At 43.0% G+C, this 23,162-nt stretch overlaps 1 protein-coding gene across 3 annotated transcripts in view; it reads right to left on the bottom strand.

The window, feature by feature from the left end:
• Positions 1–23,162, bottom strand: part of CACNA1S (calcium voltage-gated channel subunit alpha1 S) — a 3,469,037-nt gene that overhangs the window by 2,198,858 nt on the left and 1,247,017 nt on the right. For all 3 annotated transcript variants that reach the window (XM_044076603.1, XM_044076604.1, XM_044076605.1), the window contains one exon: positions 11,980–12,187. In XM_044076603.1, coding sequence (XP_043932538.1) covers positions 11,980–12,187 — 208 coding nt within the window. The remainder of the gene's footprint in view (positions 1–11,979; positions 12,188–23,162) is intronic.

Below are 23,162 nucleotides of genomic sequence, written 5' to 3'. Positions count from 1 at the left end.
GGAAATGGCTGCTAACTGGACTTTGATGGTGGAAGCAAAAGCTCCCAGTTCAAAAAGTGAAGCCAGAAATTCCAAGACCTTGTCAACTGGTGCTGAAATGGGATCTAAATTATTCGTACGGGCCCATATTGAGAATCTTTTCCATTTGCTAAGATAGAGTTTCTTGGTGGATGCTTTATGAGAAGCCAGAAGAATGTTTTGTATTGGGGAAGGTAATTTGCTCTGCCTCACAATTAATGTAATTGGAGATACCACACTGTCAGCTTTAGACTGTGACGGTTGGGATGAACCAATTCCTGTGGGTGAAACAGTATGTCTGGAACTGGGTCTAGAATCCAAGGATGGTGAACCAGGTGATGCCAAAGGAAGGGGACAGTCCACACCAAACCAGCACTATGATTAACGGCTTCAGAGAACTATAAAACCATTCACAAACCAACTCCAAAAAGGCGGACACGCAGAGAATAAAGTAGAATAAAATTTCCACAATTTATTGTAAAATCCACAGAGCTTTCAAGCAATAGCTCTACTTCATTGTGTATAAAGAAGAGCTATTGCTTGAAAGCTATGTGGATTTTACAATAAATTCTGGAGATTTTATTCTACTTTATTCTCTGCGTGTCCACCTTTTTTGGAATTGGTTTGCCACAGGAAGGGGAATCAGATTTGACGTGCCCAACAGGATACAATGAGGATCACTTTGCTTTTCAACCTTTGGGCTTTCTTTAAAAATAGGGGGATCAGACGAATTGGGGAAAGGCATAAAGTAGTCCTAGGGGCCAATCGAGGAAAAGTGCATCTCTTGGGGACTCCCCCTATGAGAGGATTAGGGCAAAATAGCTGCTGCATTTGTTGTTTATTGGGGAAGCGAAAAGATCACAGCAAGGCTGGCCCCAGCGCTGAACGATTTTCATCATTATATTGGAATTGAGAGACCACTCATGAGGCAGGAGGATGTATCTACTCAGTTTGTCTGCTCTCACGTTGGCTTTTCCCAGGATATAAACAAACCAGATACAACAAAAAATGCGAACTAAACCAATAAGAGCGATAGTTACCAGGTTTATTTAGCGTTAAAACAAAAATGTATAGAACACGCTTTCGGTAAAGACTGTGCTTCACCTTCATCAGAATACAAAGTATCAAATGTAAAATACAATGCTTTTAAGTTGTTTCCAAAAGGCAATTAAGAACGTCACTTCCCTTCTGCACCCAGGGTACCATATCTTTTTGGAGTCCCTAAGTTACATAAATCTATTAGTAATCCACCATTTAGACCAATAGTTGATGGGAGAGGCTCGGTGACATATGCCTGTGCTAAACAAGTTGACAAATTATTGAAGCCCTTTATTGAATCTGAAACTCAAATCTGTAAAGATTCATGGAGTTTCTTGCACAACATCAACAATGTCAAATACCATGAAGAGGCACTGTTTTTAACTATAGATGTTAAGGACCTATATACCGTCATCCCTCAACACTTAGGGATGGAATGGATTAGAGATTATTTAATTTCTAAAAAGGTCATGGATAACACTATTTATCTAATTGAAACATTGCTTGAAGTAGTATTGTCTAACAACTTTATGATGTTTGAAGGGGAACTGTATTTGCAAAAATCAGGAGTAGCGATGGGTTCCCCTTGCGGGGGAACTTTTGCGAATGCAATTATGGCCCATTGGGAAAACACTCTTCTTTTTAAACACACAATGTTCAAGGAACATGTCTCCTGGTACACTAGGTACCAGGATGACATGTTTTTGATTTGGAGGGGACCAAAAGGGTTGGTGCCTTCCTTTATTACAAGCATCACTGAACTAACGGATTTTTTGCAATTCACATTCAATCTGGATGATAACAGCATTAATTTCCTAGACATCTTACTCATTAAAGACAGATTAAATTCGAGATATATTAGCAAGATTTACAGAAAACCCACATATTCCAATGCCTTTTTGTACTTTAGCAGCTGCCACCCGTTTCATCAGAAAAAAGCAGTTGTTAAGGGCCAAATGGTCAGGGCAGCTAGGATGATTACAACATTAGCAGATTTTGACCATGAATGTGAGAATTTGGAAAACATGTTTATAAACAGAGCTTATCCCTTTAAACTAGTTGCTAACATTAGGAATGAAGTTAGGGTTAAAAGACTTTCAGGCCACTTCACACCCCTATTAAATGAAATTCCCATTAATATCAATCTAACAGAGGGGCAACAGGTAGAACCTTTTTCTGGCATGCATGAGTCTTATAAGAGCAGCTTTTTGTGTACATTTTCCAGTGATCATAAATTTATTAGAGGCATTATGAATAAAAATTGGAGAATCATTTCTGAAGACCCAGCATTGCACAAGTTAGGTCCACAACTTAAAATCACATATAGAAGAAATTATAATCTGAAGATGCTGTTAGAAAAAAAGTAGGAATTACATCCTAGTTCATCTAAAGGCATGTATAAATGTGGTGCTTGCCCACAATGCTCCTCGATTTTAGTAACAAAGGAGGTAGTTATCAATGATGTGAGATATAAGATAAATAAAAGATATAATTGTGAAAGTAAAGGAATTGTTTATGCAGCATTATGTGAGCAATGTCATGCCTTTTATATAGGCAAAACTGAGAGAAAAATCAAGCAAAGGATCTACGAGCACAAGTATGCTATTAGTAAGAAGGACACTAATAATGCCTTAGCAAAACATATACTTGAGCATTCTAACCACAATTTCAAGTTTGTTATCTTACATCAAAGAACACATGATCCAAGAGGTGGACCATGGCAGTTAACCCTTGAGATAGATGAGTTAATGTGGCAAATTAGAACTACTGCAAGCGCCTATCCTGGCTTAAATGATTACATATCAGTTAAATGCATTCTTAAATTGCTAGCTCTTAAGAGGCTATAAGAAATATGTACATTATATTATTATTAATATTTTAATATAAAATCAATATTACAGTATTTTATATTTTATTAATTTTAGGTTTTTTAGTATTAGGTATTACATATGTACACACACAATAAATACTAGATTTAATTTTTATATTCCTCTTTTATATAAATTTGAGAAATTTATAGATGTTATGTGATCCTATCTCGCCTACATTCTGACTGATGGGTTTATGCCAAAGAGCGAAGTCTCTTATTGGCTGAGCTTACTATATCCCAGGATGCACCACTACCAGTCTCCCAGATCTCGTTTGCCGCTAATCTGTCTCGAGCTGGCTGAGCTGAGTAGTAAATTTACTAACTTTTTTCTGTCAGAATTTTGCTGTTCTTGTCATAAAAAGCTGTTTTAACGGCTATTCTTCACTTTTGTGTGTGTTTGGAGTTTGTGAAAAGACTTTGTTGTGTGATTGGGTTGAGTTTGGTTTAGGCCTCCTTCATCTTAGGGCCTTCCCGGTCATTCAACCCTCCTAAAACCTTACAGGGTTTCAAAGTACCCTTAGTATTTTGTGTTACCTAAGCGATAACTGTAAACCTATTAGTAGGTAGTGTCAGTAAACAGAAAGTCAGTGGATAGTGTATTTTTCTGTCAAGGTTACTGATTTTTTTGCCATAATGTCTCAAAATCCTAGGCCTTCGGGCTTTAAAAAATGCACCAAAGGCAATTTCAAAATGTCTATCACAGACGATCACTCGCTCTGTGTGTATTGTTTGGGTGCAAAACACTTACAGGAGTCTTGCAGTGTGTGTCACGCTTTTTCCTCAAGGGTCCTCCAGGAGAGGAAAAATAAATTGATTCTTAAAGGGTTAATAAAACCTTCCTTTGAAGAAGCCTTGGCATCCTCTCCTTCTCAGTCCGTCGGATCCGACCGCCAAAAGACATAGGCAGGCTTCTCCTTGGCTCCAAGGACTTTGCCTTGATGCCACCAGTCTCGACTCCTCTGGCGCCGATGGCTGGGGCATCGAGGCGGTCACCTTCGGCCGGCCTCCCTGGTCCTCGGCCGACGCAAGGGTGCTCAGACACTTCCTCCCTCCGGTGCGGGTCAGTCCACCTCGGGGCGGAATCTAGTGTGGTATTCCCCCTAGCCCCTTGGGGCGTTGGGCGCAGTATCCTCTCGGTCTTCGAGGATGTCGGATTCAGATATAGACAGGGTGCTCCAAAGACTGTTCCAGTCCCCAGTCTTCCAAAAATTTGTTTCCCAGTTGGCCCATCCATTGCTATTCCTCCTCCGACCGCGAGCAGGTGCTGTTGGAGCCGGTGGAGATCTTAGGGTCGGCTCCGAGGTCCGTTTGGTACACGGACTTCTTCGGCTGGACCCGGGGTGATGTTTGGGACCTATGCTGACTTCCGGGGCTATCATGGCTCGGGACGACACTCCCAGGATTCTGGGGGTCCGGCTTTCAGAGCTATGAGGAGTGCCTTGGCCAAGTCTTCGGCCATCTCTCCGGCACCTTCCCTGGGCGTGGAGACTGGGTCTTTGGCAGTTCCTGTCCGTGGGCAAGCGGCGTAGGCAGCGAGCCCTGGGCCTGAGGTTACCCCATTGGGGGTTCCCTCCTCCTGAGGGTTCTTGAGTTGTCTTAGGAACCCCCAAGGAAGAGATCGTGCAAGAGGAAGCACGTGGACTCCCCGAGTCTATTACATCGGACACTGATCTTGATGATGCAGAGGGGTCACCTCGGATGATGTCTCATTTGCAGACATCTTAGAGATCCTCAAACAACGAGGCGGCTGGATATCCAAACCCCTCTGCTGATGAGTCAGTGCTCCTCAAGGCCTTTGGGGCTCAGCCCTCCGCCTCCTGGGTGTCTCCGCCTGACGACTGCTTCTGGATTTAGTTTGTAGAAGGGCGGGGAACATCCAGATACCGTGGAACCAGTCCCTTCGTCCTAATAAATTTTTGTCTGCCCCACCGAGAAGGAGTTCCTCACTAAAGGCGTGGCTGTAGATGCCATGGTGGTGGCATCTGCTACACAACAGGACGTGGCAGAGGATCCTCCTAATAAGGAGTCTAGGAGCATGGACAGGCTGACTTCAGCGGCCTTTACTTTAAGGTCTCTGAATTATTTGGCACATTTTACCAGGCTTCAGAGGGATCTGGTCAAGGAGCTGTCAGATTCCCTCTGGTAACCTACCTGAGCAGCTAGCCCAGTCGGTTAGCTCTCAGTTGGCTATCCCAATTTCTAACTCGTCCATGAGGCTCATTTCCTATAAGCCTGGCTAGGCCTTCAAGTCTTCTTGATGGGTCCTCTTTGTTTGGACCTAAGGTTAAAGACACCTTACCGCTGTGAGCAAGAGGGAAAAACTTTATCTGTTTTCCCCAACAGCAGGAAGATTCCTCCAGAGGCAGAGGACGGGAAATTTTTCTGGGAGCCAGAGGCGGCAGAGGGGCTCTTCAGCCTCCCACACATCATGAGGGATTGCCCGGCTGTGCTGCTCGAGCCAGTCGGTGTCGCTTTTGCCAGCACCTAAAGCCTGGGAGTCAATCACAGGACAGATGGGTGCGGTTACACCATCCCATTCACATACTCACCCCACCGTCCAAAAATCCCGGACCCACCACCCAGTCAAAGGGAAATTGCAGCCGCAGGAGCTTTAAAGCTGCTAGAAAAGGAGGTCATCCACGCCGCAGAGAAGCTTTAAAGCTGAAAAAAAAAGGAGTCATCGTCCCCACAGACCAGATCGGATCCGAAATTACTCCAGGTTCTTTTAGTGCCAAAAGACAGGGACCTGAGACCAATATTGGATCTCAGCAGACTGAACCAAAATCCAAATTCCGAATGGTCACGTTACAATCCATTCTCCCATTGTTGGAGAAGGATGTTTGGATGTGCTCCATAGACCTCAAGACGCCTCATTATCACATACCATACATCAGCTGGGAGGCAGTCATTACCAATTTTGTGCACTGCCCTTTGGTCTCACCACAGCCCCAGGGGTGTCACCCAGTGTTGGCAGTAGTGACGGGCTCACCTGAGAAGTCTTGGATCCCAAGTGTTATCCCTATCTGGACGACCTGACTGCCACCACCAGGCATCTACTAATGGACAACCTCAAAGCCACCAGGATTACATCAATTTGGTCAAGTCTGTCTTTGCCCCCCTCTCAGCATAGGTTCATAGGATAGAGGAGAGACAAAATTGATGCGATGGTTCTACAAGTTTTAGGTTCAATGTCTGCCACGGTTCTTTTTTTTCTCCTAGCAAGCAACATTCATGAGGATCAGTCAGTGGTATTGTCAACTCAATGGTCCTTTCAGGACCTTCCCTCAATCATCCCATCATGATCACAGAAACATGCAAACGGGACCCGCTGGTGGCTTCAGACATCCAATCTAAATCAAGGAAGTCCTTTGTTATTCCCTCTCCAGTGGTCACCCTGACGACAGATGCCTCCCAGACAGGGTGGGGGCATTGTCTGGGCAGGTTAGTTCAGGGATCCTGGCTAACTCTTCTCCACATCATTGTATTGGAGATGACCTACAGGCCTTACACAGGTTTCTCCCTCAGGGCATACGCCATCCACACAGACAACATGTCGGTGGTCTGGTACCTAAACAAGCAAGGAGGACCAGATCTTACCCCTTTGCAGAGAGGCCATGAGGGTGTGGGAATGAAATCGAATATACTGGCAGACAGATTAAGCAGGACAATTCTCTCCTCACGAGTGGTCCTTAAACAAAACAGTAGCAGATCAGGTTTTCCGAGATGGGGACTGCAACTCCACTAAACACCAAGTGCAAAAGGTTCTTCTCCTTGACTCCACATCAGTGAGTACCAGCTATGGATGCTCTGGGCTACTTTATGCCTTTCCTCCGATTCCACTTCCAAAGTCATTCAAAAGCTTCTCAATTGGGGTCCACAATGATACTGATTGGACAACAGCACCAGTCCCTTCACTCCTTGAAGTTGACAGCTGGTTCCTCCACTTCCGACTTTTTAGTCAGAAGTCACACATTAGACCCCGAGTTATTCACATTTTATCTTAAATTGTACCTCAGTAAGTGGAAGAGGTTTGCTATCTCTATCCCAGAGGTTTTGAAATTCTTAACATCCCTGTTTAATCAAGGATCTTCTGTCTCTACTATTAAAGTCCAACTAATTTCACGAGTCCATGGATCCTCCATTGATGAGCAGCAGACTATGCAAAACTTTCATTAAAGGTGATCTAGATTTAGTGCGACATCTTCCCACATGTGAGTTAAAATATCTGTCTTGGAAAACTGCCTTCTTAGTTGCAATTACTTCTGCAAGAAGAGTTTCAGAGCTTCAGCCTGTCTATTAAACCACTGTACTTGATTTTCCACAAGGATAGAGTATCACTTAGGCCTAATCCATCCTTTGTCCCAAAGGTCTGTTCTAATCTCTGTCTCCAACAGTCTCTAGAGCTACCAGTTTTCTTCCCAAAATTCTCCAATGAAGCAGAATACACTCTCCATAAATTGGATGTTCACAGGCAATTCGCGCTTCCCTTTAGGACAGGACTCAGCAACTTTTTGTAAGTCACTTGTGTGTGTGTTTGTGTCCTCAGACATTAAATTGGTAAAACCATCACAAAAGCTACTATCTCCAAATGGATTAAGGCTTATTCTTCTTGAATAAGCAACTTACAACATCTATCAAAGCTCACTCTACCAGAGCTATGGCTACTTCTATAGCTTTTCATTCCAAGCTCGCTATATGTCCAATCCGCACACTTTCATTTCCCACTATAAATTGGATGTGGCATCTAAAGGCGAGCATCATTTGGTTCCACGGTACTCAGGAGTGTTTTCCAGTGAGCCACCCAGGATTCAGGTGCTAGGGACGCTGTCCCATCAGTCAAGATGTAGGCGTAGATAGATCACATATCACATCATCTTTAGTGTACTCACCATAACTTCAGATGTTTGGGATCCATCCCCCTGCCTTGGAGATCAGAAGAGATTGAACGGTTTGAGTTCTACTGTTTTTATCTTGTTCATCTGACGATGTTATATAATCAGAGCGTGCATGTGTGCATGTATGCGGACAAACTAGATCTGGGGGACTGGTAGTGGTGCATCCTGGGATATAGTAAGCTCAGCCAATAACCCATCAGTCAGAATGTAGGCGAGATGGATCCCAAACATCTGAAGTTATGGTGAGTACATAACTAAAATTTAATTTATGTGCAAAAGTTTAATAATTTATTTTTATTAGTGAAATACATTACGATTTACATTATGTATCTCATAAGAAATTATACATTTCTAACATTTAAAATGATTAAATTATTGAAATATTTAAAATATGTGATATTTATGAACAAATTTTAAATACTATCCTAAATAATTTAATAAACTAAGTAAATAAATAAAGAAATAAAGAAATAAATAATTTTTTTAGGTTTAAAAATTGATTTTGTAAGTTATTGATAATGTTTTCCATTCATACTGGCATTAAATATTTCGGCTGCTGGATGTAGTTACGAGTCAATATATAAGGACATGTTTTAGTTGAGTGTGGTATTATAGGTGCGTTTGATATACACATTCTATTTTACTTTCTTGAAAAGGAGATTTTTTTATTATTTTTAAATACACTTTTAAATATATTCTTGCACAAAGTTCTTTAAATTAAATGCTTAAATTATAGGTTAATGAACGCCAGGTTTTTCATGCCTTCTGGCAGAAGGGAAGTGACGTTCTTAATTGCCTTTTGGAAACAACTTAAAAGCGTTGTATTTTACATTTGATACTTTGTATTCTGATGAAGGTGAAGCACAGTCTTTACCGAAAGCGTGTTCTATACATTTTTGTTTTAACGCTAAATAAACCTGGTAACTATCGCTCTTATTGGTTTAGTTTGCATTTTTTGTTTTCCCAGGATATGCATTGCTATTAGAAAGTGTTTGGAAAGAATAGCCCATTGCCAAATCCTGACAGATTCCCAACACAGGGGGTAGGATCTGGTACCACCCTATTTCTTGATGTACCTGACTACTGGCATGTTGTCTGATTAGATTGCAACCATCCCAGAAGGAAGGACAGACTGAAAGTCTTGCAACGCTAGAAGCACTGCCCTCAGTTCTAGGACACTGATGTGCAAACTGGCCTCTTGCGGGGACTAAGTGCCTTGAACTGTTCTTCCCAAATAATCCCCCCCACCTGATCTGGGAAGCGTCCGTGGTCAGGTCACTACGGTGGTGGGCGGAGAGGGAGTGAAGGTGCGGCCCCATAGATTTTCCTCTGACTTCATCCACCAGGATAGATCCTTCTTGGAGTGATTTGTTATCAAAATCGGGTAAGACACTGGCTGTGGCAGAACTGACCATTGGGCCGCTAAGAGCCATTGAAGCAGCCTCATATGATGCCTTGTGAGAGGCACTAAGGTTATGATCACCACCACAGATCCCAGAACTTGTAGGACGAGAAGAGCAGGAACCTTGTTTTTGGAAATGATTAGTTGTACTTGCGACCTTAACTTTTGTAGCCTGTGTAGAGGGAGAGAGGCTTTACAAGAAACTTTATTGAGGCATGTTCCTATAAATTCTAGATCTTGTGCTGAAGTAAACTGGGATTTCTCTCTGTCGAGCGTAATGCCCAAAGACTGGAAAAGGTTCAGTACAAACTCTGTGGCTTGAAGCAGTAGATGCCTGGTGGGTGCAGTGAGGAGCTAGTCATCTAGGTATGGAAACACTCGGAATCTGTGTAGCCTCAAGTGAAGTGTTACCGCTTCCATGCATTTGGTGAACACCCTGGGGGCTGTGGTGAGACCAAAGGGAAGCACTCTGAATTGGAAATGACTGGCTCCCAGCCAGAAACAAAAGAACCTTTTGGAGCATTTGTCCATCTTTATGTGGTAATACCCTTCCTGAAGGTCTATAGAGCATATCCAATCGTTCTCCTCTAGAAAGGGAAGGATAGACTGAACCATGACCATCTGGAATTTTGTTTGCTGAACTGACTTGTTCAGAAGGCTGAGAACTAAAACTGGTCTCCAGTCCCGTTTTTTTTTTTTTGGCACTAAAAGGAATCTCAAGTAAAATCTGGATCCTCTTTGTTCTGGTAGGACTTCTTGGATGACAATTTTTTCCAGCAGCTTTTGAATCTCTACGGCTGCTTGGTCCCTCTGATTGGGTGGAACATCAGGGACTCCCTTTGGGGAATTTGGAAAGAAAGTGAAGGGAATTTTGTAACCTCTGGTGATAATTCTCTACACCCAAGAATTAGAAGTTATCAATAGCCAGGCTGCCTGGTGCAGTGAAAACCTTTCCCCGACTCCTTCCAGAGGTAAGCAATTGGGCCTCCAATTAGGAGCGCTGGTAGGGCTGTCTGGAGAAGGAATCTCTGGAGCCATGATTTCATGGACCTACTCTGCCACGGGGAAGGTGTCTTCCATTAGAGCTCCCCCCTCTACCCCAAGGGGCGTATTCGTCAAGTGTGTCCTGAAAAGGCCCTTGGGACTTTTTGAACCACATTTTCTACTGCTCTGATTCCTACAGTAGGATCGTTGAGGAGTAGAGAAACAAATGCAAACAGCAGAAAGGGTCTTTCCATCTTTTTCACCTCTGGCTAGCATGTCTCTGCCTTTGTGGCCAAACAAGGAAGATCTGTTATTAGGAGCACTGATGAAGGAAGACTTGAAAGGTTCCGCAAAGTCACACAAGAGCATCCAGGCATGGCACTTTATGGAATGCCTGAACCCGCTGCTCTAGTTGTTCCTTTGTCTGCATGTGCAATGAGCCACATGGACGAATTTGACATAGACTCCAGGGTGGCAAGCTGACAGGCTACTTTATCCTGCACCTTGTCAGACAAAGCTCCAGCTAAGGTATCCGATAGCTCCTTTATCAGATCCCGTTGGAATCTAGTAAAGTGTGCCATGAAATTCAAGGACCTAAGAGTGAAGGTCAGTGACACAAAGACCTGCTTCCCAAACCTGTCAATCATTCCAGACTCTCGGTTAGGAGGGTGGACAGTGGAACTCTCTTCACAAGTTCCTTTTTGGTGGCCGCCGCCACCACCATGGCATCTACTGCTAAGCCTTTTCCCTATGTTGTCAATCTTCATTCATTTTTGATGAATGGGACTCGGTTCCGACTTCTTGGAACTGGCTCGGCTGTTATACAGTTTTTAATAAAGGCAGGGGAGTTTAGATATTAGTAAACATAAATTGAGAAATGTGTGCTGCTCCCTTCCATATGGTTGTATTTTTCAGGTACATGCTAGGTTTGTTCACATGTTATGAAGAGAACTGTTACATATATGCATTAAGGGATTAAACTGTTATCTGTATACACATCTTATACTTCATTCTTGGCACAGGCATTTTTGCCATGCATTGACTTTGACTCATACACAGCCTTATTAACTGTCACTGCAAGTGTTATTTTTAAAACTGATTACCTTACAGCTTGCATCTCCTTCACCACTCCTGTGGTGATGTCATAGGTATAGTGTGTGGCCAGTGCCATATTGGCCATACCCTCATATCCCACTTTAAGGTCTCAACTCTAGAGCATAGGATCACAAAAGAGTTGAAAAAGGGAAAGACTGCAAGAATTCTCCTGACAGGAAAAAAATTCAAACAACCTGATTCAATGTTCTGACACAAAAATGATTAAGAAGAGGAAAATGCAACCTACAGAATTTTTGCAGAAAAAATACCTCAAAAAAACTAAGTAGCCTAGGAGCATTCTTTTAATACAGTGATGATTACATGCAGCAACACAGACCATGGAGCACACCACAGCAGATATAAGAAGATGGAGTGTTAGCAAGAAAAAGCTTTAGATGTTGAATTGCCTATCACCTACTGACAACTGTGCTACTATTACCATGAAAAGACCTTCTAATACCACAAGAACTTCTTTAACAGAAGTTACCTCTCCTAATTAGATAATGAACACATCAATATTTAAAGTCCCACTTTTCTGCATTCCTGCAACAAAGACTGCTGCATACAAATCACAACATTAATTATAAAAAAAAAATACATGTTAACAGCCACAGGCTCTATAGACTGGCTGAGAAATGGTGATACTACTAGAAATGAGAAAGGAGATGTACATTTACCTGGAAGACGCTAATGAGTGCCTGGGGGAAGTTGTCAAATGTGCTTCTTCTGACTTCCATATCATCAAAATTGTATTTCCCTCCAAAGAGTTGCATCCCCAGCAAGGAGAAGATGATAATGAAGAGAAAGAGGAGAAGCAGCAAGGAAGCAATGGAACGGACAGAGTTCAGCAAGGAGGCCACAAGGTTACTCAAGGAGTTCCAGTACCTGTCCAAAAAATTGGAGGCTGTAAATAGTACTTTATTCTGGTCACAATTACATATGGGCCATTTGTATCCACTCCCCAAAAGACTGCAACAAATCAAAAACAAAATAGACAACGTCACAAAGTATGTTTTCAAAAATGAATTTATGTACTCACCATAACGTTCCATGTTTGTAGTCCATCTTGCCCTTCATTCTTACATATAGGTTCAGTGCTGATCCTCGTCTACGCCTCAGTCGATTACAAAGCTCGAAGTCTCTACGTTGGCTCGTGGCAAGGTAGGTATCCCATAATGCACTAGTAAGAATCCCCAGATCTTGTTTGCTATCTATAAAAGTGATATAAAGTATTTCCACAAGGGAAAAGAAAGATGAAAGGTCTTCAACCCTAAGGAAGATAGAAATTATCTTTTCTCCAGATCCTCCAAGGATACATGGACGGGGGTAGGTGGGTGGGTTCGTAAGAATAAAGGGCGAGATGAACTTCAAACATGGAACATTATGGTGAGTGCATAACTTCTTTATGTTCTATAGTCCTATCTCGCCTTCATTCTTACATATGGGACAGCGTCCTAGCACCTTTTTCTCGGGTGGCTCACGGGAATATACTCCTAAGAACCGTGGAACCAAAGGAGGCTCTACCCCTGGAGGCCAAGTCCAATTTGTAATAAGTAATAAAGGTATGAGGGGTAGCCCAAGTTGCTGCTGCACATATACTGTCCATTGGAATTCTGGCTTGAAAAGCAGCAGATGTGGATATAGATCTGGTGGAATGAGCTAGCTTTAATTTTAAATGGGAGTTCATAGGTTCATAGGTTCATACTAGGCTATCTGCCCAAGGGCATTCTCTGTCGAGCAGTGACACTGAGGTAATCCCTGGGTATATCTGCGATCTCCCATCCATTGGTCAAGATTCTTCTGAACAAGTCTCCAGCCAGCTGCCTGCCACATATACTCCAGTTGCTGCAAATCTGCCTTTGACAAAGCCAAACCATGGCTTTGCAGAAATCTTCACATCATTTTGAACTAGTTCTGAGCATATCTGGGAGAGTTTCTTTTCTTTGCCATTAGTAGGGTAAATAAAAGATATGCAATTTGAAACCCAGTTTGATAACGTTATCTTGGAGACTGGCATTCCTTTTCTCATCTCCAAAAAAAAGATACAAATAATTGGTCTGATCTCCTAAACTCTTTGGTTCTATGTAGATAGAACCTTAACTGTCTGTGTACATCAAGTTGATGAAACTTATATTCCGTTTTCTTTGTTTGTATGATTTGGAAAAAAAACTGGCAGTTCAATAGTCTGATTCATATTTGATTGAGAATAAATCTTGGGGACGAAGGAAGGGTTAGTGCGAAGGGAAACTCTTGTCTCTATGAAATATCAAGTAAGGAGGTTTGACTGAGAGTGCTTGCAGCACTGACACTCTTCTGGCAGTCATAATGGCTACCAGAAAAATGGTCTTCCATGAAAGGAACTTTAAATCACATGTTATGTGAAAGTTTAAAAGGCGGTGAGGTAAGTTTTGAAAGAACAAAATTTAGATCCCAGGGAGATATAGGTTCTTGAAAAGGAGATCTTAGTAAGGTAGTGCCTTTTAAAAATGACCTACACAATCTGTGAGCCATAAGATTAGGTTCATGTTGTCCCAAATGAAAATTGGAGATAGCTGCTAATTGAAATTTGATTGTAGCAGCAGCTGATCCCTGATGAAAAAGTTTGGTTAGAAATTCTAACACTAAGGGAATGGAGGCTGTGTATGGATCTATGTTCTTAGCTTGTGCCCAGAGAGAAAATCTTTTCCATTTGCTAGTGTACAATTTTCTCGTAGAAGGTTTATGAGAAGATGTCAGGATATTTGTAACTGCAGGGGAGAAATTATGAAGCCTGACTAGGGATGGAAGTGGAGCAGCCATGCTGTCAAATTGAGGGTGTGGAGACAAGGATCGAACATGCCTGACATATGTGTCAGAAAGTCTGGTAATGGGTCCAGAGTCCATGGATTGTCCAGAAGGTGAGGCCCGAGAAAGGGGAACCAAATCTGACGAGGCCAGTAAGGAGTGATGAGAATCATTCTGCTTCCCAAAGTCTTTGCTTTCTGGATGACTTTCAATATTAGTGAAAAGGGAAGAAAAGCATAAAGAAGGCCCGAGGGCCAATTGTGGACAAGTGCATCTCTCGGTGTCTCCCACGGGGGGGGGCTAAGGGTGAAGTAGCTGCTGCATTTGGTGTTCATTGGGGTGGCAAACAGATCGCAACAAGGCTGTCCCCATTTGTGGAAAATCTGTTCCGCAACTTTCTGATTCAGAGACCACTCGTGAGGCATCAAGATTGCCCTGCTGACCTTGTCGGCTATCACATTGGTTCTCCCCGGGATATGCATTGCAACTAGAAAGCGTTGGAAAGATATTGCCCACTGCCAAACTCGTAGAGCCTCTCGACATGGGGGTAGGATCTGGTTCCCCCTTGTTTATTTATACACCATACCATTGACATATTGTCTGACTGGATTGCTATTGTCCCTAGAGGAAGAAAGTGGTGAAGTGCTTGCAACGCTAGTAGCACTGCTCTCATCTCTAGACCATTGACATGCAAGTGAGCCTCGTGTTCTTGCATGTGCCTTGTACTGTCCTTCCTAGATAATTACACCCCCCCCCCCTATCTGGGAGGCATCTGTGGTCACAGTAGCAACGGGTTGGCGAGAAATGAATGGTCTCCCTATTGTTGAAGTTTGAGCACTGTCTTCGCTTTGACCTTGTGTTGGGGAAGCAGGCTGTATATCTGTTGTCTTTGATTTTGCACTCTGTCTGAAGGAAGGCGAGCCATCATTGCGACTGTGTCTATTTCTGCGCCTATAAAAGTCACATATTGAGAGGGCAACAAGGCAGACTTTTCCCAATTTATAGTAATGCCTAGTTGAGTGCAGACTCGGATGGCTGAATCCCTGGCTTATAGAAGTAGGTTCCTGGTAGTGGCAGTCAGGAGCCAGTTGTCCAGATACGGAAACACTTGGAATAGAAGACATCTTGAGTGAGCCGTTACTACCGCCATGCATTTGGTGAACACCCTGGGGGCTGTGGTGAGACCAAAGGGCAGAGCACGAAATTGGTAATGACTGGCTCCCAGCCGGAAGCGTAAATGATTCCTTGATGATCTGTCCATTTTTATGTGGTAGTATGCATCTTAGAGGTCTATGGAGCACATCCAATTGTCTTTCCCTAACAGAGGGAGTATAGATTGCAGTTTGATCATTCGGAACTTGGACTTCTTCACTGATTCGTTTAATTTGCTGAGATCCAAGATGGGCCTCCAGTCCCCTGTTCGTTTTGGCACTAAAAAAAATCTGGAGTAATTTCCGAATCCTATCTGGTCTGCTGGAACGGTTTGGATGACTCTCTTCTGAAGCAACTTTTGGACTTCTATAGTTACCTGATCCCTGTGATTGGGTGGAACATCTGGGATTTTCTTGGTTAGATGAGGTGGAAAAGAGAAGGGTATGGAGTATCCTCTGGAAACTATTCTTTGTACCCACTTGTCTTGTGTGATGTCGTGCCAGGCTTCTGGGTACAAAGATAAGTGACCCCCGACTGGCTCCAGAGAAGCGCAGTCGGGCCCCATTTCAGGAGCACTGACAGGGACATCTATGAAAGGAATCACGGCCACCCTGGTTTTGCGGACCCCCCCCCCCCGCCTCTAGGGCGATGTCTACCATTACTTCCTCCGCCTCTGCTTCTGGAGAAGGAATTACCTTGTGCGTCTGGGAAAAATCTCTAAGATTTCTTGAACCACATTTTTCCATCTCTCTGACCTTTAGGGTATGATTTACAAGGGGTGGAAAAAACGTACTCCCATGGCAGAGAGAGTCTTCACTTCCTGCTCGCATCTGTTGAGTGTGTCTTTTACCTTTGGTCCAAACATAGAGAAACCGTCAAAGGGGGCATTGGTAAATGTAGATTTGAAGGGCTCCGCAAAGTTACATAAGCGCATCCAGGACTGTCTCCTAAGGGAAACTCCTGAACCTGCTGCCCTGCACACTAGGTTTGGGAGGGTGACCTAATGGTTAAGATGTTTGCCTTACAAACACAAGGTGCAGGGTTTGAGTCTCACAAGGGTAACTGGCTAGGCTTAAAATGACTCGCAAGAGCAGTTAGCTTAGTACTAACCTATGAATAGCCATCTGCTGTGTAAGATATCAACCTCATGGAGGAGTTAACAATAGAGTTTAAGGTGGACAACTGAGCAGTAACCTTCTCAGGGACTCCTTCAGTTAAAGTACCTTGGAGAGCATCTCTTAGCTCTTTTAGGAGATCTCTTTGAGGCCTAGTGAAATGGGTGAGGTAATTCAGCGATCTGAGTGTAAAAGCCACTGAAGAAAAAATACGTTTCCCCTATCTGTCCATCATTCGTGACTCTTTGTTCGGTGGGTGGACAGATGAGAAAGTTTCCGCTAGTTCCTTCTTTGTGGCTGCTCCCACCACCATGGCATCTACAGGCACACCTTTGGTCAAAAACTTTTTCTCTAGGAGCTGAAAGAAATTTGTTCAGCCTTCTGGGGACTGGTTCCATGGCGTCAGGAGTTTCCCACACCTTTTGACTCACCAAATCTAACAGCTCATCAAAAAGTGGAGACACCCAAGAGGCTGAAGGTTGAGACCTGAAAGCCTTCAGGTACACAGACTCCTCATCAGAAGGGGTGATGGTGTGCCAGCCGCCTCTCTGTTTCAGGATCTCTAGGATATCTACGAAGGAGATATCATCAGAGGACAACATAGGGGATCCTTCTGACTCCTCAGGGTCAGTATCAGAGGTGATGGACTCATCAGGGAAGTCTACGTGCTTCCTCTTGCAAGTTCTCTTCCAAGGAGGCTCCTCAGAAGGGTATTCTGGTGAGGTCTCGGAAGACTGGGGGCCATTCAAGGGGGACTGCTGAGGCTGCGGGTCTCTGTCAAGAGAGAGAGAGATGGTGCTGAGACAGAGGTCGGAGCTTTAGGGGGAAGAGCACCTGTACCCTTAAGATCTAGACAGCACGATCCTCATCATCTTGAAAGCAGATCTCCCCGGCTCCGAGGACACCACCGTTTCCGAGGAAGCAGAAGTAGCCCCTGGCTCTGGAGCGATCGGCTCCGACACAGAAGTAGGATCCGAGCTCAGCTGAGCCGACGCACCGAGAGGCAGGCTCGGAACCGAAAAAGATCGGGGCTGACTGGTGAGCTTCGGCTCCTAGACACCAGGGACAGCACCGAAGGTGTCGGAGCGGAACTCGGCTCCGAGACAGACAGTTTGGGTGCTGGAACCGATGGTTCTACAACAAACAGCACCGAAAGCTCTGGCTCTGAAAGAACGGTATGGCTCGGAGGAGGAACAGAAGCAGGTAATACGGCCTTAGATGGCTCCGGAACCGATTGGGTTGCAGCCGACAAAAAATTTGCTAGAGCCGACGACTTTAAAAGCCTAAGCACCACCCTCTCGACAGCCTCCTCAGAAAGACTCCTGAAGGATCTGGAAGACAAGGTAGCAGATCAAGTTCTCTGCAAAATTGGAGATTTTAGTGTCGGGGATACCGGTTATAAATCTCCTGACCGGCTCCAAGGTATGGGTTCAGCTACTGGCTCCGAAAAACTTGGGGCCGAAACTGAACGGTCTATGTCAATAACCTCAACCGGCTCCGAAGGCAGAAGAGCCGAAGAGGTAGAAGGTTTGTCAATTTAGGCAATTTTCTCTGGAGGTCCTGATTTAACAGTCAGTGTAGGAGACTGTCTTTTCACCAACTTGACCTTCTCTTTTTTGGAGAGAGAGACCTGGAGTGAGAAGAGGAAGAGCTGGCTAAATCCTCTTCAACGGAAGGTTTAAGGAGACCTTTCAAGATCAATTTATTCTTCCTTTCCTGGAGAACCCGGGAACTAAATGTGTGGCAAAAAGTACATGTCTCCTGCAGATGTATGGCTCCCAAACAATAGACACAAATACTATGCCCGTCAGTCAAGGACATTTTTTGTGAGCATTTTAAGCATTTCTTGAAACCCAAATTTTTATGGTCTTTAGTTTCCTTAGACATACTACCACAACAACAATCACAAACTATAAGCTTAGAAAGGTAAAGAAGAGAGGACAAGGTCCTCTAACTTAAATGGGCCTAGCCCTGCTGAGGAAACAATACACAAGGGAGAAAGCAATAGAGGACTAGGTCCTCTAACTTAAATGGGCCTAGCCCTGCTCAAGAAACACACAAGGGAGAAAGACAACAGAGGACTAGGTCCTCTAACTTAAACGGGCCTAGCCCCGAGGAAACAACACACAAGACAAAGGCAATAGAGGACTAGGTCCTCTAACTTAAATGGGCCTAGCCCTGAACAAAGGGGTAGGCGAGATAGAGAACAAACAAGAAACAGATAAAGGCTAGAATAGATCCTAACTAAAAAGTGGATCTATGCCTAAGAAAATTTAACTAGCATACAGAAACGAAGGGATACCACTAAGGAAAGGCCTGCGGAAGCGACGGCCAACAATTTGCAACAACAATTTGCAATAAACTTCAAAACACATTAGCTAACTACTAAAGATAAACTACATGCTATTAAAATTAGACTAACTATTACAGTCAAAAAACAATCACTATAAAATCTGAATAAGCAAAAAATTCCAACTTAGCCAAGGCCAAGAAAAGAGCACTTCTGAACTTGCAGACGTCGCAAACGAGATCTGGGGATTCTTACTAGTGCATTATGGGATACCTATCTTGCCATGAGCCAACTTAGAGACTTTGAGCTTTGTAATCAGCCGAGTCAGAGCCGATCACATATGTAAGAATGAAGGCGAGATAGGACTACAGAACATAAATGGAAACATGGTACATTCATTGTATGCAATTCTTTCTCAAGTCATTCTTTTCCAATGAAGCTGAATTGGATAGCTATGTACTTACAATAATGATGGAACTTAATTATTTATGCCTGCATGTTTCACTAATGGGACTAGTCATCTCTACATTTCTAGATGCCAACGGTAAACATCTGTCTTTGTACAGCTGAAGCTCCTCCCCTACTTCCCATGATTCACAGCAGCTCCTTGTTTGCCTCAGATCAAGTTTTAATGAATAACAGCTTCTAAATGCTATCTAGGTATGGAAGGAAAAGGCATACAAATATGGAAGAGTGAAAGATGGTCTCAGAACGTCAATGAGGTAGGTCTGCCAGGAGATAACAGAGACATTAAACCAAGGTCCCATCTGGTAGCTCATATGGATGTAAAAGACCCCATGGTACCTATCAAAAAGTGTAGGGAAGTTCCTCAAATGCCCTGGCCAAATGTCCCATAGTAGTATAAATACAACCTCAAGTCTCCTATGAAAAGGGGCTACTAGCCTAGTGGAAAGGGTCTATGTTCAGCCATCGAACTGAAAAGTTGCAGAATGGTATTACATCGAAAATACTGTTCAGTAAAACTCCTCATGTGAGGGGCTGTGCCCCCCCCCACTAATTACATATACCAACTCCAAAATTGCACTACAGTGGGGAAAGGGCAAATTTCCTGATCCCTACCATGATGCAATCTCACTTGAATAGCTCGATAAACAACATGTTAGATGAGACATGCTGTTCACTGAATTTTCAGTTTGATGGCTGAACATAAACCCTAGTGGGAATAAACAGTCAACAAGGGATAATACATTTGGAGGGTAATGGAAGGAGGGCTAGTAAAGTGAACAGACAAGATCCAACATTATGGTAAGTGCATGACTACTGTATGCTGGCTTATCCAGCCCAACCACTTCACTGACAAGACAGAATCCCCAACCAACATCTTGGGTAGCATCATGAGTACGGTGGTAGTGTCTGGTGAAAGTATGCAGAGATGTCAAGGTAGATGCTAAACAACTATCATCAACACAGGAATGTTTAAAGTAGGCTGAATAAGTGGCTAATGCCCTTTTTGAATGTTCCTTAAGTCTATATGGGAGTGCTTTGTTAGATGAAGGTTAAATATAGAAGATGCATTTGTACAATCATAACATTTGCTCCACTTTGGGCATGGAGAAGACAACAAAAAGTTGGGCATGCTGTCTGAATTGTTTTGTATGATGCAAGCAAAATCCATGCAATGAAGAATATATTCTCTGCTGGTACAAGCATGGAAAATGCAGGTAAATGGAGAGGTTGATTGAGGTTGTATTCTGTGGCCAACTTAGGCAGAAAGGAGGGATTTGTGCATAAACTCCTTCCTTATGAAAAAACTAACTAAGGAGGTTTGCAGCACAGAGCTTACAACTACGATTTTTTTCTGAGTGGAGTAATAAATACCAGGAAATTGGTTTTCCAAGATAAAAATGTGAACTCCATAAAATAGGGTGATTTGAAGGAAAGTCAGGTTAATTTCTCCAAGATGAATTTGACATTGCAAGGTGATGTTAGATCCTTAACAGGAGGCTGTAGTAGAAAGATAACCTTTAAGAATGTTTTGCATACACTTTGGGCAGCTAATGACTGATAGCTGAATCATTTTGTGAAATAAGAGGTGACTGCTAAATGTACCTTTCTGGTAAAAAAGTTGGATCCTGCATGAAATGCAGAACTGAATATACTGGGGATGAAAAAAGCTCTACATTTCACTGAATGGGACATAAGGAAATTTGTTTTCCATCTGTCTTTGTATAGTTTGTGGGTCAACTCCTTTTGGGATGCTGTAAGAATATGGACCACTCTTGGAGGGTATGCTGGGTCCCTGACCATTATTAGTGTACATTTTACTCTACCCACCATTATAGCTATTCCACAGATTCCACAATCTCAGCTATCCCCCTTAATTACTATGGAACAAGTTCTCTCAGCTCTTTCAGACACTAAGAACACCTCATCCATAGACTGATAATATGGTCTATCTGAAACTCTAATTAACCTCTTTCAGTCACAGCCTCTCCACTGGTTACATTCCTGAAGCCTGAAAGTGCCATTTACAAGGGTGGCCCAACAATGGGCCCTGGTAACCATAAACCTAGTAGTCTCACTTCCTCATATGTAAGATTTAGTCTCTCTGTCTTCATTTATAGAGCTATGAAGCATATTATCTTGGAAAATCTCTTATCCCTGGACCCTCATCAATCTGACTTTGTCAAAGGAAATTCCTGCTTCGTTAACGTCAATAATTTATTTGGAAAAGTAACCAAAGCTGTGGATAAAGGGTATGCAGTACATACTGCATATATGGTCCAGACCAATTCCTTTGACACTATTCCATATGAAGGCATTACTGACAGACTTGTAAATCCGAATATAAATCATTATGTTGTGCTGTGAATAGCTAACTGGTTGTCTGACAAAACCCATGTGTTTAGAGTTGCAGATGACACTTCTGAAGGTAGAAATGTTACCAGTAGTGTACTACAGGGCTCACCCCTTCTGGCTAGCAATCCTGGTCTACAGGTAGATGACTCTAAATTGGGTGTTGCTATTCAATCTTAAAAAGGCTCACAAATTCTCCAGCATGGGTTAGACCATATTAACAGTTGGTACTTGGACAACAGTCTCAACTTAAATGCAGAAAAAAAGTAGCATAGTTCATTTTGTGAACAAAACATTTTCATATACTATATAGGTAACAGACTCCCAAAATCAGATATTGTCATAAGGGCTCTTGGAACTCTAACTGGCAATTCATAGGTTCATAGTTAGGTACTAGGCTATTGGCCCAAGGGCCTATATAAACCTAGTCAGCAAGGTTCCATAGCTTACACCACCCAAGAAAGTTATTTTCCTATGCCACTGTCAAGCAGAGACACAGAAGTGATCCCCGGGTGTATTTCCTATTCCTAATAATTCTTTATCATTTGACAACCATGCCTCCGCAGTGATTTGGAAAGTCTTCTAGCTAGCACATGTAACTTCCAAAGGCATCTCCATTAGATCTAAAAAAAATTCTTAATTCCCCTTTACTCATATCCCATCAGACCCATTATTGACTATAATGTACTTTTTGGCATGTATTTCTCTAAACATATTACTCAGATTTGGAGACCTCAGAGATTCATGATAAGTGGACTCAAAACTTTTAGTCATCAGGACAGAGAAGAATCTCTCTCTGTACCCAGTCTCTTATAGACTCCTCCATGGATCCAACACTCTTTAACATGTTATTCCTTCATATAACAAACGGTACCCCAAATATCTGGATAATGGAACTAAACCTTATTCAACAGATGACTAAGACATATTGGCATGACAGATTCATATCCCAGCATATCCCTTAAATGTGGAACAAACTTTCAGTATGTATCAGCCAAAGTAGTACCTGTGTCAACTTCAGGGTAAATCTAGATAATTGGATGGGCGTCCCAAGATTCTCCCCTGCTTTATCCTGTCTTGTCTTTCGTAAGGCTAGCGTTAAATTTTAAGTATGGGTGACTGGAAAGGCTTGTAATGGTCTGCAAACTAATTAGCTATTATACAATGCCTCCTAAAAAACGTGAACGCTGATTGGCCAGCCCAACCAGCGTGCCCGTTGTAAATCCCTCAATATACTAACGGAAAAAGGTCCGGTCGCCCGGACTTTTTCCGTTAGTATAAAACACTGTCTCGCTATGTTAAAAGAGTTTAACATAGCAACACAGGTTTAAAAAAAGCAACGCAGATCACCGTTGCTTTTTTTAAAGCTGTCTCGCTATGTTAAACTCCTTTAACATAGCGACACAGTAAAAGCAACGGAGATCTTGCGATCTCCGTTGCTTTTAACCTGTCTCGCTATGTTAAATGGGTTTAACATGGCGAGACAGCTAAAATAAGCAGCGGAGATCTCCGTTGCTTATTTTAAAGCTGTCTCGCTATCTTAAACCCATTTAACATAGCGAGACAAAAACGGAGATCTTGCGTTCTCGGTTGCTTTTGCCCACAGCTCTGATGTACTGCGTAGGCATGTGCAGTACATCAGAACTGCCGCGGAGCACCAGACAGCTGCGGAAGGGCAGCAAAGAGGCATTATACAATGCCA

The sequence above is a fragment of the Protopterus annectens genome, chromosome 7.part0, assembly GCF_019279795.1.
Source record: "Protopterus annectens isolate FY-2018-M chromosome 7.part0, PAN1.0, whole genome shotgun sequence".
In the NCBI taxonomy this organism is placed as follows: Eukaryota; Metazoa; Chordata; order Ceratodontiformes; family Protopteridae; genus Protopterus; species Protopterus annectens.
Note: the sequence above shows the minus strand (reverse complement) of the source record. Positions and strands in the feature narration are given on the sequence as shown.